This window comes from Rhipicephalus microplus, chromosome X, assembly GCF_043290135.1.
Source record: "Rhipicephalus microplus isolate Deutch F79 chromosome X, USDA_Rmic, whole genome shotgun sequence".
Taxonomy (NCBI): domain Eukaryota; kingdom Metazoa; phylum Arthropoda; class Arachnida; order Ixodida; family Ixodidae; genus Rhipicephalus; species Rhipicephalus microplus.
In genome coordinates, this window is record NC_134710.1 from 177,950,938 (window position 1) to 177,978,376 (window position 27,439).

General features: G+C 45.0%; 1 protein-coding gene across 4 annotated transcripts in view; it reads left to right on the top strand.

Moving 5' to 3' along the window:
- Polr3D (RNA polymerase III subunit C53) overlaps positions 1 to 27,439 on the top strand; it is a 148,719-nt gene that overhangs the window by 34,910 nt on the left and 86,370 nt on the right. For 2 of the 4 annotated variants that reach the window (XM_075878280.1, XM_037428646.2), the window contains exons 2-3: positions 14,431 to 14,545; positions 14,774 to 14,929. In XM_075878280.1, coding sequence (XP_075734395.1) covers positions 14,431 to 14,545; positions 14,774 to 14,929 — 271 coding nt within the window. The remainder of the gene's footprint in view (positions 1 to 14,430; positions 14,546 to 14,773; positions 14,930 to 27,439) is intronic. The other 2 variants (XM_075878281.1, XM_037428647.2) reach the window with 1 other exon arrangement.

The following is a 27,439-nucleotide window of genomic DNA, read 5'->3' on the forward strand; positions in this document are numbered from 1 at the left end:
ACACTGGGCCCTAGTGGTCAGGAGACTGTTCATGATGTCAAAGCGTCTTGCGTCAAACTATAGCCCATCCGTCTTAAGAGGACGTCACCAGCTCCCAGCCGTGCGACAGTGTCAGGGTACATCCACTTTATGTGCGTTGACTGAAGTTACCACGCCGATGGGCAGTCCTTTTGTCACATGTCAGATTATGTCTGCTTTGTGTTTGGTGATGAAAGTTACTGCGCCGAATGGTAGTCCCTTAGTCAAGGGTCAAGGTACGTTTTCTTTGTGTGGGGTGACGCAAGTTAGCGCGCCGAAGGGTAGTTCCTCTGTCTAGTCCTACTGACCCGTGGCGGGCAGGGGACGGATCGTGCACGCAAAGCACTCTGCGCCGAGCGATAGCTCACCTTGAGAGCGTACGTCCGCTTCCCGCGTGGTGACTGAAGTCACCACGCAAAAGGATAGCCTTTCTGTCAATTCTCGCTGGTCCGTGGTGGGCCATGACGGCAACGCATTGGGATAGCCCACTTTGCCAGGGTATGTCCGCTTTGTGTGATGTTACCAAAGTTACTAAGCGGAAGGGTAGCCCATTTGTTGGGTCTCTCTGGCTTTTATGCCAGGAGGTAGGCTGCATCTGTTTGGTGCCTGGCGCCGAGCGATGGCCCCCTTGCCAGGGTATGGCCGTCGCCCGAAACATATCTTCTCTTTCATCAGACACTGGGAGGTAGGTAGTGCCGGGACAGACATACGGAGGATGATGAGTTGATAAGTTGCGCTAGAATCTGGGACCAAGTGCCTCCGGCACTGCGTCTCCTTCCTATCTGACGACACCTGTAAAGCGAGCTAGTGGAGTCTGGAATATAGTGTACGTGCATGCGAATACGGCGTTAGTGCTTATCAGTGGGCAAAGGAATCATTTGTATAGAATTTGTCATCATGGCAGCAATATTTTACCCTGTGATTTGGCTTGCACAAAAACCGGGGACAACAACTGCAAGTTACACAGATTCCAGTGTGATGCGGCGCTGAGGCAAGCGTGGGTCAACCTCGTGCGCCGAGGCAGAGACTGGACGCCAAGCAAGCGGAGCTTACTCTGTTCGCTCTGGACGCGTACACCCACAACATGCACTTGCTCATCGACTTTGGATTGTGGGGGAAGAACCTGTGCCTTAAAAAGCACTAGACACATGGTGCGATTCGGTATCCAATTCAGCAAATGAAGATTCATGACACATGGGGAGAACGAGCCACCAGCGCTCGGTCTCTGCCTACATACGGCAGCTCAGCTTGCACGTTCGGGAGACATCTTATTCTGTTTATTAGGCACAAAATAAACACCTTCACACAGCTATGCTTCATTGTCTAATAACATTGCCAACAAAACTACTTCTTCGCGAGTGACAAATATTGCCAAAGCCCAGATTCATTCTCGACTCCGAGCGTAGGCCTAAGAAGGTCAATGTTCACGGTAGTGCCGCTTGCTTTTCAACGTGAGCTCACTGTTGAGCGCTTCTTTTTGCCAGCATGATAGAAACTTGTACACTTATCTTACGCTTTTACATGTGCAACTGGTTTTCTCGACGGCCTCAGCGTAAAGAGCAAAAGGTGGAAACAAAGCGGGCTGGCTCGCCAAGGTGGTCGGTGCCACAGTTTGTTTACCTACGAAATGGCCTGCCATCATGGCTCGATGGCTCGTTGGTTGTTCGGAAACCGATGTTGCCTTGCAGAAATAGCACACTTCAAGGATCACTTTATTTAATCATGAGTTATTTCACATTATAAACAGTTTATCCAATGTTTTTTTATGCCACCGGAAAAGGCCATATACAAAAAAATACCAAGGCGGTCGGAGCTGTTCTGGCGGCAAGGAACAAACCTGCGATGGGCGCCCACTAGTGGTGCCCCTTGTCATGCTTCTGCGCGGATGCTGCTGTTGGCATGAACAGCCATGTGTCAAATCACATCCGAATTCGCACCATGTGTCTAGCTCTAAAGTGATGCCATATAAACATTGAGCCTCTTTTCTACCACGGTTGCCACACGTGCGGCGCGCAGCAGACGATCGAAGAAGTGATGTGCTGACGAGCACACATCACGAAAACTTGCATGTACACATCCTATCGCCTGGTGGCGTTGCTCATACCATGTAGTGACATCAGGGTACAGTACGAACAGAAACTAGCTTTTAAAAGCACGGTGTAATTAGTTGTTCAGGGCGCACTCTCTCTTATTGGTATGTTTTGCTACACTCTCGGTTTCTTGGCTTATCATTTGACGCAAAAAAAAGATAAGCGAGAAATTTTGTCAGTACCCGTATAAAAAGTACATTACACCAATAAGAATATCTTGTCTAAACGCTGTCAGTCCTAGTATAGCAGTTATTTCTTTAAACCTAGAGAGTGAAACAGTACAAAAACAGAATAAAGACGACAGGATACAGTGTACAAGTAGTAAATTACCTTAGATTAATATTGCTAAGAAACTTGTCATAGAAAAACCACGCAGCTCTTGGCCAATCCCCTCTCTCGTGTCAGCTGCAGTGAATAGGAGCAAAACAAGGCACCTTGGTCCTTGTTTATATATATATATATATATATATATATATATATATATATATATATATATATATATTTTGGCATTCATTGGTTTGTACAAGATCGCCTTCTTTTTTGACCGAAAATCGAAATAGTTATGTTGGATGGTCGGCATGCCTCAGGGACTTTCTAAGAAATTTTCTTTGTTGCCGGAGTGATTTTTTGCATGTAATTCATTTGAAATCTATTGCCCTTCTGTTGTATCTTGGTGAAAGCTGCTTTGCTTTCGTGTCTTCAGTCCGCCAAAGAAAAACTCCAAAAAAAAAAAGCTAGCAAGTCTTCAAAACCACCGAAAACCTTTCCTTAACCTGCTCTATTTAGTGGGAGAACAGTTGAATTGGCAACATTAAGCCTGAAGGTCCCGACAAGCGGGTAGGTGGCACCATCTAGCTGGTGTCAAAGTGAACCAGGCAAGCACAAAATTATTTCAGAAACATTGTGCATTGTAGTTGTGTATATGCTGTTACGAATGAGCATCCCTTTTTATAAATTTTTTTCCTCACAAACACTAGGCAATAACAAATGCATCCATGACTAGTTGCACGAAGCTAATGAAACATCACAAGATGTCGACACCATCGTCCGGTAACCCGATATGTTTGCACGTCTTTGCATATATCATGACACTGTACAAACCGAAAATCTCTTTTATAATTTTACTACATTGATTTGATTTTATTTAAATTAAATAAAATATAGTTGAAATGCAGTTATTATCATTTAGTGGTTTGTGCAAACAAAAGGTATATGTTTACATAGGGGCATAAATGTATAAGTATGGGGAACAAAAACCCACCTGAAACATGCGTTCTGGTCACACGGAAATGTTAAAAATTATATATGTAAGCTAAAAGTTGCTAATGTTGAGTGCTTACCATGATGTGGAAGATCTCTAGCAGGACCTATTGCAGACTAGTTGGCTCATACATTTAAAACTGCGTAAAAAACTTAGCCTGTGGTGTCTTGCTTGTTTTTTACACTTCACCTGGTTTTTTTTCATGCAGTTTTTACTTCACTCACTTGCATTACAAGAAAGTAGCAATAGACCTCTCCCTGTTTGTAAACAGTGTGACGTCACTGCGGGCACCCGGCCCACTATACTCTCTCTTGGAGCAGGTGCTGGTTGGCAAGAAAGTTCCGCTGGCGGCATCTTTCTGCATAGCAGAGCTGCGTGTCTGCATTCCTTCGACAGAAATTTCTACCTTGCTATGTCCCAAGTCACAGCTTTTTAAAAGAAGGGGGTTGCGGAAGGGTCATTGCTCATAGTGTGGAAATCACTCGTCGCAGATGGATGTATGGATGCAGAAACTTTATTTAGAGTACTGAGAGACGCGACCCAGCACGCAGTAGGCTTCAACCACGTAAATGGCAGCCATAAAAAAATTGATCTTTTTTGAAAGCGAACGTTTTGAATGTACACAGTGACTGGCACTTTGAGAAATATTTCCATGGCATGAATGTAAACTCATTCAATTTCCATCGTGGCATGTGCACTGCAGTTTTAAACGAGGTACAGCATTGGTGGCAGCATGGCTTTGAGCTGCTGTGGGCGACGTCATGGATAAGATTCTTGCTCATTGCGCAAAACTCTAATTGAAGATGAATGAAAAAAAAAAAAAAACACTTCTTGCAGTGTGTAAGGCTCAGGTTAACATATCCTCATGAAAATTAAAGTGAAATTCTGCCGCAGCGTTTCTCAATAACCCAGTGAAAATTATTTATGTGATGTAAAACCCGACAATTAATAATATACAACATTTGCAACAATATTATCTGGCACAGTTACCTTGCTGCATTTGACACGTATAACATGTTGTCGTCCCTATATTGCTTCTTTAGACCTGATACACGAACTTCTAATGCTAATTGTCACTTAATAAGGATTCCAGCTGTAAAAGTACAAAGTAGATAAGATACGAAAATCTCCACTCTTTCTATTAGCACGTACCAGGTATCAAATAATACCAATTATAGCCGTGATGAAGCGTATATGCAGATTCAGCGACCCTACAACATGCTTATAGCTCATGTGTAGTCGTATACATTACCCGGAGATCATGCACTTTTATTTTCCTGCACGCCGCACGTACGTTGAGATGTATCCACTCGCAGATAATCGCGTAAAATGCATTTTTGCCTTGACTAAAATGTCAGATCGTAAAGTTCCATCGATAACCGGTTACTGCAACCGGCCCACAACGAATACCAGTGTTTTCACAAACAGGACGCGTCGCGTTATTTATACTGCACACACCACGCACAATATTCTCAGTTTCATCGTCCGTAATGGTGAACCAATATTTTCCATGCCTTTCAACACACACTACACGCCACACTCAACACTGCTCATTTTCGAGGATGATGCCACTGTTCCTCGCACAGGCCGCCACGTGTGTTCACTTCTTCGTGATAAACAGCCAGCCAGCGTGGCAAATATTTCATCACGCACTTTACCACATACCTAGATGTTCTCCGACACATACGACACCTAATGTTGCCTCTGTGAGATGAAGATTAACCTTTCAAAAAGAAAAAAAAAAAAAAAAACTTGGCCCAAGCACCGAGCAACTGCACCCCACTCAACCACTGGGGGGAGTGTTTTGCCGACCACCGTCTTGCACGTGCACCGGTGACGTCACGCTTTGACGTACCCCGGTAGAGGTCTATTAAAGTAACAAAAAAAAAATGCTGGGAAACTAAAGCACCGTCTTTCATTAACTGTCAGGGAAATATTTTTCTGTCACTGAAAAGTTATCTGTGCATTCTGTAGTATGGACATTTTACTGGCTTTTGAATTCAACATGCACTGCTAGTATTTAAGAGCATATGAAGTGCCCTGGGTGTGATATAGTATTTTATAACATTATTATACTCGGCTGGTGCACTTTTGATCTGCCCTTTGTTGAAAGAATGCTGTTAAAGGCAGTGTTCAGGGGTGCTTCAAAACTAATAAATTACTTTGCATCTTCATGCAATGGAAACTTGCGTAATATTTCATGTGTTAGGTTATAGGGCATGTGCAAATGGATATTAGAATCGATTTGTAACCATACTGAATTAAATATTATTCTAATTGTTTTTGAATACACAGCTTGCAAGTATGTCACACTGTGAAACTCTAGGATACAGTTCCGGCATTCACCACCAAATCCGAGTGCATGGCAGCAGAGGACATTGGGTCAAGCTGTGCGACCGACTCGCTCGCGCAAGTACAGAGGGGTCCTCTGTTAAAGGGAACTCTGGAGCGCACGTCATTTGCTCGGCACCACCGCCGGCCGGCAGCGGCAACTAGTTTCACGCAGGAGCAGTGAACGCTGTGGGCGGCGCTCATTTGTTGTCTGCTATAGTTGTGGCTGCTCTTCAGCTCGTCGCGAAAGGGCAGTTTAAGTCGCAAAATCTTAAAAATAGTTGCTGTCTTTCGAGCTAGAAGGAAAATGACGAGAATGATCTGTAATCTGATAAGTGTCACCTGACACATCAGCCGGATGGCCGTCTTTCGTTCGTCCTCTTGTTAGATGAAGAATGGCCCGCTTCGTGGAAGTTTTCTGGTGGCACCAGTTAAAGGCGCCTATAAATGCTTTGTTGAGCTTACGTACTGCAGCAGCTCAAATCTGCATTAGTTCGCATTGAATATCCACTTTGCAAAGAAAAATATTCTTTAATATTGTTGTGAAAAAGAAGAGATGCCGTATCAACGAAGCTGGGGATTAGATGCATTTAAAACGAGCGGTAATGGCATGACCAATTCACCAGCGGTCGAGCGGAGACAACTCTTTGTCTTCCTCGACAGGCACGCACGTGTGTAGCCCCCTAAAATATTAATATGCATGCACGTAGCATAACCCCCGGCGGCACAAGCGCCGTCTCGGCGCATCTAAATGTCAGCATCACTAGGAGAGTGGTAGGGCTTCAAGCGCGCAACATGTACAATATCAGTAGCCTGTTGGGCACATGAAGGCGACGGGGTGGCAGGACCAATTTCATATGTTACTGGAGCAACCACACGAAGGACTCGGCATGGACCTGTGTAGCGAGTAGGCAGTTTTTCTGACAAGCCAACTTGACGGGTCGGAGACCAGAGCAGGACCAAAGAACCGGGCTGAAAGTGTTCGTCGCAGTGTCGTTGGTCATACAAATGCCGTTGCTTCTCTTGAGAGGTCAAAAGGCGAGTACGGGTGATTTCGCGTGCCTGAGCGGCCCAAGTGATAGCGTACATGGCATATTCACTGGTCAGTACTCCAGGGGACGTTATGACGGGGTCTAGAGGCAATCTTGGTTCTCTGCCAAACAGCAGAAAAAATGGAGAGTAACCGGCAGTGTCATGGGGCAAAGAATTGTAGGCAAATGTGACGTACGGCAACGCGAGATCCCAGTCGGTGTGGTTGCTAGAAACATACTTAGCGAGCACATCTGTAAGAGTTTGATTTAGATGCTCCGTGAGTCCATTGGTTTGAGGGTGGTATGACGTAGTCAGCTTGTGTCTTGTTTGACAGGATTGCAAGATGTCGGCTATGACCTTCAATAAAAAGGTGCGGCCGCGGTCTGTAAGCAGCTGCTGCGGGGCTCCGTGTTGCAAAATCACATCCTTGAGGAGGAAGTCGGTGACATCTGTGGCACAGCTTGTTGGAAGAGCTCGTGTGAGATGGCATAACGCGTGGCATAGTCGGTGGCCACGGCTACCCACTTGTTACCCAAGGAAGACAAGGGGAAAGGGCCAAGTATGTCCAATCCAACGTGGAAAAACGGTTCTGACGGAATGTCATGTGGTTGAAGGCGTCTGGCGGGAAGTGTCGATGGTGTTTTGTGACGCTGACATTTCTCACAAGCCGCAACATATCTTGTGACTGAGCGTGCAAGCCCTGGCCAAAAAAAAGCATCGGCATATTCGGTCGTAAGTGCGTGACACACCAAGGTGACCAGCAGTCGGAAGGTCATGAAGTTCACGTAGAACTTCCGAGCGAAGGTGTTTCGGAATGACAAGCAGCAGTGACACACCAAGGTGACCAGCAGTCGGAAGGTCATGAAGTTCACGTAGAACTTCCGAGCGAAGGTGTTTCGGAATGACAAGCAGCAAGGCCGGTCCATCCGGCTCAAAACATTGCCTGTATAATACACCATCGTGGAGCATGAATAAGTGATGGGACTGATTGGAAGATGGTGATTCGAGGCGCTCAATGATAGCACACAAGGACGCATCATGGCGCTGCTTGTCACCAGTGCATGTCATTTGCGAAAGGGAAAAGAAGCAAGGCTCGCTGTCGGCGTCAGACATAATTCTCGACTCAGCAACCGGGTAGTGGGACAGGCAGTCTGCGTCCTAATGTAGGCGTCCGGACTTGTACGTCACCGTGTAGGTATACTCTTGCAGTCTCAGAGCCCAGCGCCCGAGCCGGCCAGTAGGATCCTTCAGTGACATAAGCCATCATAGCGCATGATGATCAATTATCACAGAGAAATTTGTGCCATATAAATATGGGTGGAACTTTGAGACCGCCCAAACAAGAGCAAGACATTCACGCTCTGTAATGGAATAGTTGAGCTCAGCAGCCATGAGGAGGGGGCTAGCGTAGGCGACAACTCGGTCGTGTCCTTGTTGGCGTTGGGCTAGGACGGCTCCGATTCCGTGACCACTAGCATTGATTCGGACTTCTGTCGGAGCGGATGGGTCAAAGTGAGCCAATATAGGCGGAGTCGTCAGTAGCGTGATTAGGTGAGAAAAAGCAGCAGCTTGGTCGGCACCCCACGTAAATGCGACATTTTTCTTCAGGAACTCTGTGAGGGGTCGAGCGATGGTTGCAAAATCTTTCACAAACCTTCTAAAATAGGAACAAAGTCCTACAGAACTCCGGATGCCTTTGACTGACTGGGGTAGAGGAAAACTGGTTACTGCATGAATTTTCTCCGAGTCCGGCTGCACACCAGAGGCGTCGACTAGGTGGCCCAACACTGTAATTTTCCGGCGTCCGAAGTCGCACTTCGACGAGTTTAATTGAAGGCCTGCAGTGTGGAATATGTCGAGAATAGCTGACAAACGCTGAAGGTGGGTCTCAAATAGGGGGGAATATACTACGACATCATCAAGATAACAGACATGTTGACCATTTGAACCCTTATAGCAGAGTCCATCATGCGCTAGAACGTGGCTGGGGCGTTGCATAGCCCAAACGGCATAACCTTGAACTGATATAGGCCATCTGGAGTTACAAACGCAGTCTTCTCTTGGTCTTTTTCATCGACAACAACCTGCTAGTAGCCGGAACGTAGGTCTATTGAAGAAAAGTATCGGGCGCCATGGAGACAATCAAGAGCGTCATCGATGCGGGGTAAAGGGTAAACGTCCTTTTTCGGGATTCTATTCAGATGGCGGTAATCCACGCAGAAGCCTCACATGCCATCTTTCTTTTTAATGACCACGATGGGGGACGCCCAAGGGCTCAAAGAGGGTTCAATAATTCCTTTGGCTAGCATCTTGGTGACTTCTTGTTGAATTAATTTACGCTCGGTAACAGACACCCGGTTTGGTCGCCGATGAATGGGACGAGAATCACCTGTGTTAATGTGGGGCTTGACGAGTGAAGTCTGGCCAAGTGGACGGCTGTCGATGTCGAATATGTTGCGATATGAAGCCAGAAGGCGGCATAACGCGGCTGATTTCTCAGGTTTGAGGTCTGGGGTGATCATGGAGCGCAAGGTCGCATCGAGGCACGTGGCATCCTGCGAGTGATGTGGGTGATCGGGACATACGTTTGCCGTAAAACAGGGGACGTGGTCATCAATTACGAGTCTTATCATGGCGACCGAAATTCCTTGGCTTGTTTTATCAAACCGAAATCGATAACAGGTAAATATGTTCAGTTAGAGGCCATGGTTACGACGGAGTGTGGGACAGTAATGTCACGCGCCAGGAGAACATCAGGAATCGGCGTCACGATATAATCACCATCGAGCACGGGAGAGGGGGTTGCCAATGCAACAAATGTGAGAGCTTTAGGTGGTATCCGGAAGAAGTCAGTGGTGCACGGCTGTTCGGGAGTTCAGAGTGAGAATCCGGGAGAAGATGAAGTTCTAGGCAGAGAGTACTGGCCGCACAATCGATCAGGGCAGAATGCGTCAATAGGAAGTCCATGCCGAAGATTAGGTTGTGAGGGCAATTTTCAAGCACCGTAAATAAAATGGGGACATGGCGTCCGGCAATGCTAACACAAGCGATACGCATTCTGGTGATGGCCACAGTTCCGCCATCAGCTAGGAGGGCTTTAGTCGCTACAGACGTGAGGACTTTTTTGAGTAGGCGACACAGGTGAGCACTCATTATGGACACTTGAGCTCCGGTGTCAACTAACGCCGTCAAAGAAATACCGTTCACATACACCTCAATCAAGTTCGTTTTAGTGGGGAGCGTCAACGGAGGATTTGGATCAGTCGCAATTGATGCAGCACTACCTCCCGGAGCTGCATGGTCTAGTTTTCCGTCTGAGAGGATCCATATTTGACCGCCGACGGATAGCGGCGTGGTTGGGGCAATGGGGAATGGCGGTGTTGAGGTGACGGCGAACGATTGGTGGAGCGGCTGTTAGTCGGAAGAAGGGTACACACGACTGGGCGAATACCGACGGGAGCTCTCGTGTGGGCGAGAAGAGGAAAATGGGCCCCAGTTTGAGGGCGTCGAAGTGCTGCAGCAGCAGTGGGAGATATGGCCAACTCGGTGGCAGCGGAAGCAGATCGGTTTGTGGTCTGCAGTTCTCCATTCCGTCGGATTGTGGGATCGTGGAAGAAAATGTGAGTCATGGCGTGGTCTATTTATTGTCATTAGTCTGGAGGAGGATCAAGAGACGGAGCAGGCCACAGGAAAACCGAGCTTTGCAATTTCCTGCCTCACGACGACTTGAATAACGGAGACCGCCAGAGGCGTTTGTGCGGCGCCATGGTTGAGCGGATGTCAAGGAAATGGTGCCGGACTCGACGCCTCAAGCTCCTGTCGAACTATACGTGTCACGCTGTCCTGCTTGGGTGGTGTGGCACCGAGATCGCTGCAAGTTGATGTAACAGCCGTGTTTGGTAGCCGTGTAAATTGAGGCAGAACATGGCGACTTTTGGCCATTTCGAAGCGGTGGCATTTATTCATAATCATATCTACGGTCTTGACGTTGGTTTACAAGCAAGTTGACGGCATTGTCCGTGATGCCCTTGAGTATGTGGCCGACCTTGTCACTCTCTAGCATTCGCTCGTCCACTTTTACCGCACAACGCGAGCACATCCTCTATGTACGAGACATACAACTCAGTTGAGGACAGCACACGAGTGGCGAGTTATTTTCGCGTTTCCATTTGGCAACCGGACGGGTCCCCAGAGACACCACTTAGTCGCTCCTTGAAGATATTCTAGCTGGTGAGCTCAGCCTCATGGACGTCGAACCAGACACGTGGGGTGCCGTTCAAGTAAAATATTACGTTGGCGAGCATCATGGTGGGATCCCATCGATGTGTCTGGCTAACCCGCTCGTACATACGGAGCCAGTAGTCAACGTCAAGCCCAGGCTGTGCAGAGAATGTATCAACGTCAAGCCCAGGCTGTGCAGAGAATGTATCGGGATCACGGGGGTAGGGCATAGTCAAGTAAGTAGTGGCTGGAGCTACAGGTGGAGACGCTGACGGGTTGTTGGCATTGGTAGCCATGCCCGAAGACTGAACGGTGCGGCCACTGCGAAGCTTCCTGGTGAAGACGGGGAACGTTCCACCTCCACCAAGTATGTTACGTAAAAGAAGAGACGCCGTATCGATGAAGCTGGGGATTAGATGTATTTAAAACCAGCAGTAATGGCATGACCGGTTCACCAGCGATCGAGGGGAGACAACCCTTCGTCTTCCTCGTCAGGCACACACGTGCGTCGTCCCCTAAAATATTAATATGCATGCATGTAGCAATATAGTTGTGCTAGAAAAAGACATCTCTAAACGAGAAGTAACGCTTCTCTAACCAGAAAAATTATCATTGAAGTAGTATTTTATATGATTTCTTTCGAGTTTTGCCACAGCTTTCGATCTGAACTTGGCCATGCAGTCTGCGGACCGATTTCAAAGCATGGGGACGGCTGGCTTCCTGACGAGCTGAAGCACGGCCGGAACTGTAGCAGACAATTGAGCGCCGCCCACAGCGCTTACTACTGCTCTTGCGCGAAACTAGTTGCCGCAGCGGGCCGGCGGTGGCGCCGAGCGGAGTACATGGTTCTGGTGTTCCCTTTAACAGTGGACCCCTCTGTACATACCGAGCGACGAGCGCGCCTGTAGATGACACCATATCCCCTGACTACGATGAGCGACCAAGCGGTCGAGCAGACATTTTCGAATCTCAACAGCTGGAACGATGCACTATGGCGCCACCTCACCCGAAACTAAACAGAGCACAATCGAGCACATGTTGTACCCCAACCTGCACACACTTTCTAAAATACACCCTTCCGAATATCAAGATGAGTGCACCTGGTGCGTGGGGGTGCCCACACTTACACACATTACATACAGCTGTCCGTCGCATCCTGTTACGGCAAACTCGATGCTCATACAAGCACACACGTTACCACACTAGTCGTGGGAAACTCGACTCTCGGATCAGGCCTTCGGAAGCCAATTGGCAGCCCTGGACCAAGCCCAACGAGCCGCATGAGCCAGTGGAGCTCTGGACGAACGGCCCCACCCACTTTAGTCTCTGACAATACTCATAAACGTTTATTCTCTCTCTTTCAAGCTGTGCAACTCACGCATTACCTGTCAACCGAATATGTTGCAATGACGGATCGTGTGATATTTTGTGCCTCATGAGAAGTATGTAAATCAGATAAAAAGGACCACTTGCGGGGACGTACTGTTTTCCAAAAGTGATCACGAATTAATGTGACTGCATGAAAGAGCTCAAGCACATGACTTATGTGTGCATACAGGAAGGACCTTAAGACATTGAACATCATTCATGTGTGTCGGCATCTCATCATGACGGGCAAGTTATGTTTCTAAAATCTCGTGCAAAGTTGTTCCACCATTTGAGTGCGACATCATGGACTTTCACACCGCAGACACAGAGGATTCAAGTTGCCCATTTTTCACTGCTTTTTTGCAGGCTGCATGATGTCCTGAAAGATTCGCTTTCACCATAAGAATCTGTCATAGGCAAAACATCAAAAACATGCATATGCCAAATGATCTGCTGCATGAAGGTAAACACAGCATGGTCACTGAGGCGTATGTGCTTTGTTGGCTCAATGGATTCAAGATAGGAGGTGACGTCACTTGCAAGTTATGTATAGGAAGGCAATCATTTTCTAAGCAGCCTTGGAGTGGTAATGTGTCCACTTTCAAAGCAGCCCAAGAATTCTACATTTTATTTCAAACAATGGTCACTAGCTTTAGCAAAAGAACATTGCTGTTATTATCAAATAATAAAAAGATACCCAAGTTTGTAAACTAGGGCAAGCAAATACGCAGCAGCAACTAGAACCTTAAAAATATTTTGTAACTGTAAGCAGGTATAAATACAAAACTTACTACAGTATTTAAAGTGCCACTTTGTTAACAGCTTTAAAATAAAATTTGATATAAATGTATTAATCAATATTTAATAGTCTATATCATGTATGCCATGATGAAGATAGTGGATTGATGACTTTGTCGCTTAGGTGACATGGGAGTTTAAGCAAACACACCTTCATCCTGCAATTAATAGAGAATAAAATCAATACCAAGGTGCCAAATCGGCAATACTTATCGTAGAAAATTTTACAGCACAACGGGGTAGATACGGACAGAGACGAGACACAGGGCTGAACTCTCAACTGAAATTTATTTGGAAAAGAAAAGAACACATATATGAAACATTGACTTATCGAAACTGTGCGCATGTGCATGTGCATTACAACACATGATTCATGTCTTGTCTAATAGGTAGTTATATTCGTCATCTAGAAGGGTGATAGACGGATGACCTATGCACTTGTTTATTGGATCTATTGCAAAATGGTTTGGCTATTTCACGCATGTGCTGATCAACATGTCTATAATTGATAATTGTCAATACTTTTGCAATATAGTGCCAATTATAGTGCAATACTTTGGGCTGCATGCATCTTGGTGATTCAGTGATTAAAACACTGTTTCAACATTTTGTTCCTTTGAGGTTTCTTCATTGGTGATGATTATTCTAAACATATGCGGCATTTCTAACATGCGCTGTTTGATTTTAGTGCCGAATTCAATAGAACGATTTTCAAATTGTTATTAGAAATGTTCGAATATTCGCACATGCCTAGCGGTTTGCCTTCTAGGTTGCTTCATTTATGTATGCCTTCAAAGCTTACTCATAAGTCATATATTGTGAGAAGTAAACTCTGAGTACTTAGAAAAGATAAATGCCATAGATGGATGGGTGGATAAACTTTATTAGGTCTTTCAGAATGTGCTTTACTAGGTCTCGGGCTACTCCATGTTGGAACAGAAAGACGAAGTCTCTCTGCTGCATCGTGGACTCGTTGGACTGCCCACAACTGTTTTTCAAGTCTGGAGCTGGCAATAGCAGCCTCCCATTTGGACGGGGTGATGACTTTGCCACAGTGTAACGCGGGACACCACCGCAGCATACAAGTTACCGCCACAGCATACAAGTTAGCTATATCTGTGCTAAAGGAAAAAAATATTAGCTGGATGGACAAAGCTCTTTAGGAGCTGCCTCCAATCATTTGAAAACTACCTTCACTTTTCCTCAGTGAATGTGGCTTGGATGTACGATTGATGTGAAATGTGAAGCACCATTCTTGGCTGTTGATAGCTTTACTCTGCTTAGAAATGGGCCATGATATTTATTTCCCAGGTTGGCCTGCGATGAGTTGGACGCCCAACGGTTCTCCCTCAAAAGCTTCTCCGGGTCATTCTCTTCCACGTGGAGTCCTTGGAAGAAATGGGACACCCCTACTACCTGGGACACGGTAGCTATATATAGTTTTTGTCTAGCCCTGTGGCCAGCATGCTCCCTAACCTTGTTTTGCATGCAGTCTGTCATTATTGCTATAATAGATAAGGGAAAAAGAATTGGTACAATTTAATAAATGAGTCTGTTAAACTTCGGAAATTGTAAACCAACTTGCTCTTATTTCCTTCATTTGGGCAGGTGCCTAACTTTTGTACCCATATTTATGCTTTCATTTATTATGCAGAAATCCAAAGCAGGAAGGCTGTTTTGTTACCTCCAGGTTACCTTCCTTAAGAGGACCCAGGGACCTAACCTTATCCGGAAGCTCTGGACAGAAGAGAAGTTTTGCTCCCAAGGTTGATGTACCTAGGAAGGCCCATTCATCTAGAGAGGATGAAGGGTGAGTAGCTTACATTATTTTGAATCTCCACTGCCATCACCACTGTCTGATTTATGTGTTGAGGTATTGAATAGTGCCGAATGTATGGGAAACATGCAGCACCTACAGGTAGCGCTACAGTCCACTGCACCTTTGTGCTGCCAGTGCCACAAGTGGCAACTTGTGGCCACTTCAGTTTCAACTGGCGTGCTATCAATCGTATTCTCGTCATTAGCCACACCCTCATTGTGTGCAAGTGCGTGTGTGCAAAGGCGACAGGTTTTGTAGAACGTGTAGGCTTTTAGAAAGTTCACAATGCATGATTCTATTGGGGTATGCAAAGAAAGAATTTAAATTTACAGAGTCTGTCATGTTTTCGATGTGACGGAAAGCACAGATGTGTGACGGAGTGTTTTGAAAGGGCCATTCGTACGGCGGGCCAGCATAAAGCTCGAAGGATAGGCCATCACCATAGATGTCTGTATGCATTTTTTCTTGTAATTTTGCCTGCATATTGCTGAATAAATGATCATATTACTGTATCAAATGCGTTAGACAACCCCTTGTGATGTATGCAAGCGAAACATACGGTCACCGAACTGCATGTGTTGCATTTAGTAATGTGTGGCAGTTACACAAAGTGTGTTGCATAGTAGTTCCACTCAGTTTGTAGAGGTTGCTCGGGCTGTATGAATCCTTGAGTGAAATTGTCACGTGTCAGCTTTGCATGCGATCTCAGCTGTCACGTAGTCCAATATAATGGCATGGCCCGGCTTCTCTTGTGCCCACAATGCCGTCAAGAATCACGGCGGTGCAAGGGGAACATTTTTAAATTCTCGTGGTCCGCGACATACAGGGTGTTTCAGTTGAAAGGCACCAAGCAATAAAAAATTATAAATGAGTGCTGCACGTCTCTAACTAGCGCGGTATTGTTCATAGCTGTATGTACCACGTCAGAATATTTTTTTATCCACTAAGCACAGTAACTAACAAAAATTGCTTAATAAACTTTTTAAATACTGACTCTAGAAGAAAAATTTCAATATAAGACTTGTAGCTCTTATCCAGAAATAACAAAATTTTCAAGTTATCAAAAGATAACAATGCAGGTTAATTTTTGTACAGGGTTTGTTTAAAGTGTGCGAAATTAAAAAAAAATACCATGTAATTGCCGCCTAACACGCGGCGCTTTGAGTGCCCTCAAATGTAAGTTGAATGAATTAGCGAAGGCTTCTCACGCACGAAGGTCGCTTGAACTGGCTATCGGTGACTATGATGGACATAACGCGATGGTTGGATGGTGCTATTAAAAAAAAAGGGGGAGGGGGAGAAAGAAAGAAACGGAGACAGTAAACTTTGATGAAAGAGGGGCCACAACATGCAACGTGATACAAGAACAGAGGCAGCATTTGACGCAGCGCAGGCTTTGTTTTTCTTCTCAGGCCGACAATAAACATAATGGTGGGGGCGAGGGTGACATTTTGATAAAGGAAGGATAGAAAAACTTCAACGTTAATTATTCCAGGTTTTTTTTTGCTCATATCTGCATCGCTTATGTGTGATTGCTCTACTGGATACTTGCAAGGAATACGGCACGATTGGCTGTGGGTGAAATGTGTGAAATGTGTGATGAGTGCGCGGAATTGAAAGTGGTTGGAGTGCGCGGAACTTGAAACGGATTGAGGGAGCGGAATTTGAAGTGCCCGCCGTGACCCAAGTTGGCACTCGGCAATGAGGAAGAAGCTCAGCGTAACTGTAAAGTCCAAAGCACTTTTATTGAGACGTCATGGGCAATTACATAGCGTGCTCAAAGAGCCCTCCATGAGCCCCTATACACAATCTACATCGAGTCAGCACATTTTCTGTCGCGTTTCATAGCATTCGTGGAGTAATAGAGCGGCACACATCTGCTATTTTAGACTTCAGTATAGCGGTCGTTGTCGTCGCTTCGGTGTAGACGTGGTCTTTAATGTATCCCCATAGAAAGAAATCCAGCAGAGTCTAATCTGGGGATCTTGCGGGCTACTCTACAGGTCCAAGACAGCCGATCCATTTTTCGGTAAATTCTTGATCAAGCCACGTTCGAGTTTGCTCAGAGTTGTGCGGAGGAGCTCCGTCTTGCTGGAATCAGATATTCCTAAGCTGTGCTAGAGGGAGGTTGCAGGTGAAGTTGGTATTTCGCTGGTGTAGCATTCGCGGTGAGTGCTCCATCGAAAAAGACCGGACCGATAATTTTGCCGTCGTAAATGCCGCACCACTGCACCTGGTGTTGTGACTGCAACAGCTAGTGAGGATTTGTAGCACTCTTGTAATGACCATTGTGAACATTGACTTGGGCATTGCGCGAAAAGCGAGCTTCATCGTACCAGATTATATTCTTCAGGAAGCCGGGATTACCTTCTTCCTATGAGTATCCAGTAGTTGCGGAAGTCAAGACGGCTTTGCAAATCTCTGTTGTCCAGCTGTTGATGCAGGTGAACGTGGTATGGGTGAAGTCCTCCGCTCTTGAGTATGTACCAAACGCTGCTACTGGAAACGCCGGTCTCTGCACACAGACCACGCACGCTTGCGTGGGGATGGCCTGCCATGTAAACAAGAATGTCTGTTTTAAGGAGGGAAGCTACCCAGAAAACCGAGCTTCTTTATTTTTTAAGATATCATAATCTTTCAGGGTATGTTCACTACATTAAAACTAGAAAAACAGCAAAGTTTCATGAAATCGTGTTCAGGGGTTCTAGTTACTGAGGCCTAACTGTGTGGTTCACTTGTGTGGCTGAGGAAGAGCTGGAAGAAATCCCAGGACATACCAGAAGGCTGAAATTATTTGTGGTTATCCCTGGATAGATATCCTAGGTTGCTACGGAGCCGTATTTTCAATTTCCCCTCCAAAAAAATTTTATTCAACTTTGAATTTGATGTAGCTAGTAGGTATGACATTTGTCAAAATTAATTGTTTATTAATAATTATTGGCACCAATTTTCAAAAAAAAGGAGTTTGTTACACCCTGGCGAAATATTCCAAGAGCAGAATAAAATAAATGCTACACAAATCTGATAAGCAGTTCTTTAGAAATCGCTTTCTTAGCACCACAACTAGTTAAAAAAAGCAGTTTGAGAAAACTGGCTTTGAAAGTTCAGCACATGTGTTTTCCTCAAAAAGTTCCAGCAGAGTAGCTTGAAGTGTCCTTGTGCACTGTTTTCTTCTTTTGTCTTCTCTCCATCTTCTCTAAGTGCCGTTTAGAATTTTTTTTCAGACGTAAGGCATCTTTTTCAAGAGCCGGCTGCATCAATTCAAATATTTTTCTGCGTCGCTGGCGTAGATTCGAGTTCAGCGCGAACGGCGTCTCGACATCTTGCATTTGCATCGATTTCTTCCTTTCTTAGAAAATGCATCCACAGATGAAGGGTCGACGGCCCATGCATGCTATTCGCCCCGATGCAGACGAAGTGCTGGGTCTGGCTATTTTAGCTACTTTCGGTGTCACGCCCGATGGTACCAATTCAGAGAGTGTGCTATATCCTGGGATCTCAGACAAGCTCGATGCATTCGCAGCTTCAGATATATAGGGTTTGCCAGATTCTGGACTGGTGGCAGCCGACAGCACAGTTTTGCCGCTGCAAGCATCTACACACTGGGCACGTGCAGCAGAAAAGCAGAATATCGATTCTCATAGAATCCGCATAACGCGTTTCCTTGGTCCGAACTAGCGCCCGTCTTCGACTTCGTTGCCAGCATCAGGCTCAGCAACAACGATGAAGGGCACAGAACTTTTGCGAACAAAAAAAAAAACGAAAAGAAACTGATCGAAAATACAGCGCAAGGCAAAAAGCGGCCCGTAGGCAAACGTCTGTCAAAGTGGACCGAGCAGAGAGCAATAGGGAGATGAGCGCGCCGGACGTGGCATCATTGAAAGGGACCACCCCCGCTTCCAGCGCAGCAGCTAATGGCAGGCGCGCTTTTGCCCGCGAGATATGGACGTATTTTTTTAGCGCTCCCGATCGACTGCGCAGATAAGTGGTTTTGCATGTTTTGAGCTTGTCTTTATAATTATAAGGCAGCAGTCAAAATCTTAGTAGCACTCATTTTACTGTACGGCTTTTTTGGGGGTCAGTCACCAGGTATTTATTAGTTTGTGCGTGTGTGTGTTTGATTTTTTCGTTTTTTGTTGCTTTTTTTTTTTGCCACCCCGTGGGGGAGGTGCACATACATTGAACACGCAAATTTTTGTAGTAGAGCTTAGACTCTCTTTTTCGTAAGGCAGGGATCGTGTTTTGTAATTATCGAGTGAGACAAGTCTTAAGGACAATTGGTGTCATAAAGGAATGGTTAAAAAACGTCATGCGCGCCACTTCTCAGGTACAAGTAGTGATATGCAAGATACCGGAGGTACCGGTGCATGATAGCAACCTGCAAAGAGCGGATGTCAATGCAAACCAAGAGATATTGCGGATGAGTCAAGAGAAAGGCTTTGAGGTGGTGGAAATAAACAGAGAGGTGCATAGGTGGCGTGGTTTTCTACGAGACAGAATTCACTTCGATTGGCGGCTAGGTCATGAGGTGGGTCGGCGACTTGCAGGACGCGCAGTAGCTTTTTTGGGGGGCAAGCGGGTCCTTCGGGGTGCAGGATAGCTACTAACTGGGAAAACGACCAGGGAGACTCTTTGACATGTGGTATGGAGATTCCAAAGTGGCACCAGTATCTGAGATAGGTAGAGTCCGGGGCAGAAATAGACGTAGCCACAAGCGCCGAGCCAATTCAGACATAGGGTATATTAACATGCAGGGTGGTAGGAACAGGCTGAAGTGAGAAGAGATAGAAGAACAGCTGAGGGAGGAGAGGCCGATGGTATACGGTTTTGTAGAAACACATCTCAGGGACATGTAACAAGCTCCTAACAACCCGGACTACGTGTGGGATTATTGTAATGGAACAGAAGGCAGCAGAAAGGGGGGTGGTATTGGGGCATTCGTTCATAAAAGTACAGACTGGCAAAGGGTCAAGCAGGAGTGCAAGGAACATTTATGGCTAAAAGGGAAAGTGGCAGGGCAAATGACACTCCTTGGTTTGGTGTACTTGTGGACCGAAGCAAAGGCCAGAGAGAAGAACCAGGCAATGGTTGAGTGTATATCAAAGGACATTCAGGAGTTAGGAGGAGAGCACGAGATAATTATACTAGGAGATATGAATGCGCACATAGAAGATATAGATGGGTATACCGACCCGACAGGCAAAATAATTATGGATATATGTGAAAGGCTTGATTTAATCATTTGCAACAGTACCGAGAAATGTGAAAGGCAAATAACATGGGAGGTAAGAAGGCTGCAGTCTACTATAGATTACGCACTGATGTCACGTAGGATGTATGGTAAACTCGGGGGAATGCACATAGATGAAGGTGCCTCCAGAAGTCTGGGTAGTGATCACAAACGTATCAAACTAAGCTTTGGAAGAGCAGTGAAAGTGGGAAGGAGACAATATGAGCAGCTACTGGAAAATATTTATTCAGAATGGCAAATTGAAATAGCCACTAAACGAATTGAGAAAGTAATCACTGAAGATAATAAAACAGTGTGGACATACACGAATCTAATTAGACTGTTTGAGCTAGAGCTTGCTAAGGCATGTGACAAGTCACCCCGGAAAAGAAGACACAAACCCAACAGTTGGTGGGATGAGGAAGTTAAGAAAGCCATAGCAAAACGTCAGGAAGCCTCTAGGGAACAGACATGCTAAGCAACGAAGTGAACCGACAGATGTTGAAAGAAAATGGGACATCTTTCTAAGCTGTAGAAAGGATGCATCCCTTCTGATCAATGAAAAGATTAGAATAAAGGGAGCTCAGTGGCTGGCAGTAGTACATAAAAAAGATAGAAAGGCAGCTGTGAAATTTTGGAACCATCTAAACTCCCTAAGAAACGAGACGAGCCTAGAGCAGAGGTTTATAACTGCAGCTCAAGGTGCTAGGCTAGAAGGGGACGAAGCTATTGAATATATTAGAACAAGGGTGACTGAAAAATTTCAACAAAGAAGTGCTTTATGCACCACAATAGACAAGGATGAATCAAGTGGCACAATGGCTCCATTTTCACAACAAGAGTGGGAAAGGGCTGAGAAGAGGATTCCTAGTAGTACATCAACAGGCCCAGATGGCATTCCAATTATGCAGATAAAAACATTAGTTCCAAAGTCTAAGCAGGCTTTGAGAGAGACAGTGAGTAAAATAATAATCGATGTTGAAGTCCCCAATGGATGGAAACTTCGCAGGATGAGCACGTTCCATAAAGGAAAGGGAGACAAAGCTGACATAAACAACTACCGTCCTATAAGAGTGACATCAGTGGTCTACAGGCTGGCGATGCAGATTATAAACGAAAGACTGCAGGCATGGATAGAGGATGAGGGGGTGCTTGGGTAACTGCAGAATGGGTTTCGGAAACACAGGAGGTTGGAAGACAATCTGTTCTCACTGACGCAGTGCATCGAAATAGCAGAAAAGGAACACAGGCCCCTGTGGCTAGCATTTTTTGGATATCAAGGGAGCCTACGATAGCATGGTTCAAGAGGACTTGTGGGGAATACTGGACACACTAGGCGTGGAAGATGTAGTCACTAATCTTTTAAAGGATATCTATAAAGGTAACAAGGTAATTATAAAGTGGGAAAAACAGGTATACCAGCCTGCAGAGGTAAAACGGGGGCTTAGGCAGGGGTGTCCTCTGTCATCCCTGTTATTCATGATGTACCAACGAGGATTAGAGGCCAAATTAGAGGTAAGTGGACTGGGCTTCAACTTCTCTTTCGTAAAACAAGGAAAACTCATTGAAGAGGCACTACCAGCATTGATGTACGCAGATGATATAGTGCTAATTGCCAACAACAAGGAAGATTTGCAGAGATTGGTGGACATTTACGGTAATGAGGGAGATAGGTTAGATTTCAGATTCAGTAAAGAAAAATCAGCAGTCATGAGTTTTAATGATAATGAAGGTAGGGAGCTTAGAATACAGGAGGTCACGCTAGAGATAACAGATAAATACAAATATCTTGGCGTATGGATAAGCAATGGGGCCGAGTACCCATGGGGACACGAAATATATGTGACGATTAAAGGTAAGAGGAATACAGCAGTAATGAAAAATAGGGCACTGTGTAATTACAATAGGTATGGTGTTGTTAGAGGAATATTGAAAAGGCTCATGGTTCCTGGTCTGACGTTCGGCAATGTGGTCTTGCGCATGAGAACTGAAGTTGGAGCAAGATTAGAAATTAATCAACGTGGAATAGGTAGGCTTGCTTTAGGAGCTCACGGGAATACACGAAATCAGGGAGTACAAGGAGATATGGGATGGACATCATTTGAGGGCAGGAAACTAGCAACAAGATAAAATTTGAGAAGCGATTGAGAGAAATGAGGGAGTAGCGTTGGGCTAGGAAGGTTTTCAGCTACTTGTACATGAAGAATGTCGATACAAAATGGACGAAGCGAACCAGAAAATTGACTAGTAAATACTTATAAAACAGCTGGGGGCCAAACCAAAAAGAATTATCGGTTAAAAAAAAGGTGAAGGAAGCTGAGACCGATATGTGGAGAATCGGCATGATTAAGAAGTCAGCACTAAAGATCTATCGTACTTTTAAGCAGGAATTTGCCAAGGAAAGGATCTATGATAATACTCGGGGTAGTTCTCTACTGTTTGAGGCCAGGACGGGAGTATTGCGAACCAAGATTTATTGGGCCTAATACGAAGGGGTAGACACGGTATGCAGTGCGTGTGGAGAGGAAGAAGAGACGGCCGAACACTTGATAATGTTCTGGAAAGGGCTTCAGTCTATAGTTCAGGATGATGGCGCAGAGTTTTTCAAAGCACTGGGGTTTAGGGACCCGGAGGGCAAAATAGACTTTAAGCGGGTAGAATTAACTGGAAGGAGGTTATCTGATTGGTGGCTGAAGTCAAGGCACGAGTGAAAATTAAACCCTTCACTGCAAAGTACGAATCGTAAACCTCACTATTTAAAGGAAAAAAAAAAATCGAGTTTTTGGTTCATTAAGTATTACGGCTTGGTGGCGCTAGCCACCACTAGATCTAAAGGGTACAGCCATATCCATCCATCCATTCATATGAATTAGCTTCTCTAGCCAATCAGCGCTCCGTATCGCATCTTGGGGAAACGCCGATAGCATCTCAACCGCGTCTTTGACTCCATTTTGAAAGGCGGCAAACAAGAGAGGAAGAATTCACGGTCAAAACAAGACCAAGGTGGCATGGGGAAGCCGCATAGTCTCTGAACGGAGCGAGGGAAGTTTGGTTTGATTTTGGCTTTTTGCGCGTGTTTTGGGTGCAGCAGTGGCCTCGAAAAAAGCATTTTTTTGCACTTAGGTGTTGATTTAGGTGCTGATACTTACAGAATAGGTAGTTTCTTTGACATACAAACCAACAGTATGGTTTTTCAAAAGCAGACTTTTTCGTGATCTTTCGGTTTTCAAGGGCCGTGTCTCCCTTAAGAGACTCAGTCACCCTTTTTGCGCGCTGACGCTGCTTTTCGAACGTGCCTGTCTCCTTGAGCGTTTCGTAATTTCGCACCGATGTCGTACTATTTACCCGAATTCCTGGGTGCCATCTGCGAAATAATCTTGTCGCCTCTCTCCTGTTTCTGTTCGATGAGCCGACGGCGAGAACCATATTTGCACATTCTTCATTAGTGAAATGCATTGTTCCAGACTAAGACTTTCTCTTGGCGAAGCGCGTCCAAAAAAACTGCTCACCACATACTCCCATCGTGCTTTTGATATGCATCCTTTATCAAAATGTCACCCTCTCCCTCACCATCATGTCTATCCTTGGCCCTAAAGGGAAAAAAAAAAAGCTTGCGCTGGAGCATTAAATGATGCCTTCGGTCTTGTATCACATTGCATGTGGTGGCCGCTTTTTCGTCAGTTTATTGTATTCAATTCATTATTTCTCCCCCCCCCCCTTTTTTTTTAATGCTACCATCCAACCATCCCTTAATGTCCATGGTAGTCACCGATAGCCTGTTCAAGCGACCTTCGTGCGTGAGAAGCCTTCAGTAATTCGTTCAACTTACATTTGAGGGAACTAAAAGCGCCGAGCTTTAGGTGGCAATCATCATGTGGTATTTTTTGAATTTCGCCCACTTTAAACAAACACTGGAAAAAAAAAATGACCAGCAATGTTATCTTAACATAGCTTGAAAATTGTGTTATTTCTGAGTAAGAGCTACAAGTCTTGTATTGAAATTTTTCTCTAGAGGTAGTATTTAAAAATTCATTAAGCAATTTTTGTTAATTACCATGCTTGGCAGATAAAAAAATTCTGACGTGCTACATACAGCTAAGAACAATACTACGCTAGCTGAAGACGTCTAGCATTTATTTTTAATTTTTTATTGCTTGGTGCTTTTCAGCTGAAACACCCTGTATTTTGCCCGGCATGAGATGCTTGGCTTCTTTCTTACTGTTACTAATTACAAACTGCACTGCTGCGTAAAAACAGCTGCAGCTTACGAGGGGGAATTGCTAGATCTATCAATAGCTTTCTGCCAATCATTTGTAGACTGCAGTCTTGAGATTACTTAGGCGGCTGCCACTTGGTTCCTTCAGTTACGGCCTCTTGATGAAAAAGCGCATTCGTACGGCCCTCTGCGGGCTCCAAAACTGGCGTGACAGGTCTAGTACCCGGACCACCGCTGCGGCGCCACTTGCGGGGGGGGGGGGGGGGGGACAGTTTTCGCGAGCGCCCCTGGAATCGCATGCGTGGCGCGCTTGCGGTAGTTACAATGATTGAGTGCGTGAATCTGTATTTGACCCGTGAAATCTTCCAATATCTGTCGAGTGTGTGCCGATCAGGTAATTACCAAGTTTGCTTTCATATACCTGTAGCCCTTGCAAATTTTCGGTACTGTCTTGCCTGAGATGGAGCCTTGCACACCGATCACTTTTCACTGAAGTAAGAATTGTGAGCACATTTTACTCGGATCCTACAAGATCACAACTAACCGATCTGGAAGAGCTACACCTCTTCTAATGCATCTAAATTCATTATAGTAACTGTGAGCATGTCGCTTCAGAAAACGTTGCTTCAGATTCAATTATTTCGTTTAGAGTAAGCAACTTCAGCAATTGCAGTTGTCACTGTTCATTTAACACAAAATAAAGTAGGCTTTTTACTTCCTCCAGACACGTCTATAGTATTCATACAATACAGTATCAAATGCAACAGCCACGAAATAGAGTTTATCATTTATTCTCAACTTAAAGCTGATCCTGGCTTTTTAAAATTTTTTTACTTCTTTACACCTTTGCATAATAAATCAAGTTGACAATTGCTTCACAGCCTCATGGGCAATAGTTTTCAGGAAGAATATCCGAGTGAGTGCGTATTAGTTGGCGACACTACACATACACACACACGCACACACTCGCTCACTGACACTCGCACACTCACACAAAAGGTGCCCCCGTTCCGCAGCCGACAAGCATATGTTTACGTTCACACCCCCACAGCCGCTGGCTGCAAACGTTATTGCATACAGGAGTCTTGACACCACCTTCCGGTTTTCTCGTATTTCTAGTTCTTTTTATTCCCGGCTTATCTCTAGTTTTCTTCTAATGCCTGCCTTTAAGCAATTGGCACCTTTGTCATTACTTTCGGTTATTTCCGAACGCTGTTGCGTTGTGGTGTAGTACATACACCCACAATGCCCTGTGGAACTGATGTTCCTTTTCGTAAAACAGCTCGAGCATACCTTCCATTGAGGAAGTTCAGCTGTCTGTGGTCATTTGCGGAACGCACACAAACTCAAGCTTACATCTGCAAAACATGCGGAGGCAAAAAGGTGCCGAAAAGCAGCTGGTGGGTGATAGAGTTTATATCTGAAACAAATATGTACCTGGCAGCCGACACACACGTTGAGAACCTCTCACCGGGAGAATGTGAGGAGGGTAGTTTCGGAAAGAGCTGCAGTAGGAAAAAAATGGCATAAACGCTCTGCTATATTTGTCTCTGTTTACTTTTCACGTTGTTATGGTTGTTTTGGTCTGCCGTCATATTGTGTGCCCAGTTTTTGGCTTCTGTGTCTATCGACAATTAAACCATCCGTTCGGTATTTTCATGTTAGCCTCTTCACGGGCACTGGCGAATCGCAACATCACTCTAACATGCTTGTCTTCTGGCAGTCGGTCATGCGATTCTGTCATCCAATACTGTTTATTTGTTCTACTATGTATCGTCAACAAATTGGCACCTGTGCTCGCTCAAATGAAGGCACGTATACTCGACTGCCCTACAGCAGCCGTGATTTTGCGATGTGTAAACATAAAAAGGCGGTTGTCACTTAACCCGGTCGTGTATAAAAAAACTGGGAAAGTGAATGTCACGTACAAATAAATGTAGCTTGTGTTTATCCCTGCAATTTCAGGAGCTAAGGCCTATTTTTGTCGGTGTCATTGCTCTAGATATAAGCCGCTCCACACCAATATATATATATATATATATATATATATATATATATATATATATATATATATATATATATATATATATATATATATATATTGTCCTGCCTAATAAGAACTATCAGGAAATTTAAATGCCACTTCTAATGATGTATACTTTCACAACCTTTTCAATAAAGTTATCAGAAGCACGTCACTATGTTTGTAGAAAGCACTTTTATCCAGCGTTTGAAGCTGAATTACTTTATGGCACACTATTGTGTGCCAGATAACATGAAAATTATTCAAATTATTTTCTTTCATACACTTTCAGCTTATAAAAACTACGAATGTCTATTGTCAAGTGTCCAAAAAAATAGTTGTCAAGCATTCCAGATGAGAAAACGCAAAGGTGCTAAATAAACATCACAAAAATCGAAATACGTTAATGTAAGACATCTTCATAAATAGAACAACCATATTGTCACACATTCTGCATCATATAATTCAGCTACATGCATTGTGGATTTTCGTTTGAGCCTCAAAGCAAAAAGCTGGTTCAGAAAAAAAAAAAAATCAGGTGCTCAGCACATACAAGAAAATTCAAATATGCTATTTATTTAGATAGCACCTATGTACTCTACTAAATAGGTGATATGTCATCACTGCGATTAATGAGATTAAAAAAAATACTGACTAGAACAACTGAGTGGGTCACTTTTGTGACAACAACCAGCTAATTTGCTGCGGCAGCTGCCTCGAGGGAGCCGCCGCCACTCGTTTCCCCGTCCCCGCCTCGTAGCGCTGCTACGGCCGCAACGGCAACTACGGCTGACACACTCTCCCATAAAAAGCCGCTCGACGCGGCAGGCCATACCGTGCACTTTTCATCCAGCGTCCGTGCTTCAGCACTCTAAAAATGTTAGTTAAGTTGTGTGGAGAGTGATACAGCATGTATTTCATATACGTACCTGCGCGGATTACATGCTTCATGTGGCGTACAATAATCCAGTGGTCTCGGTGGTCTCTGAAGCATGGTCACGGTGAAAAACGGCAAAACTTTGTTCAGGGTGT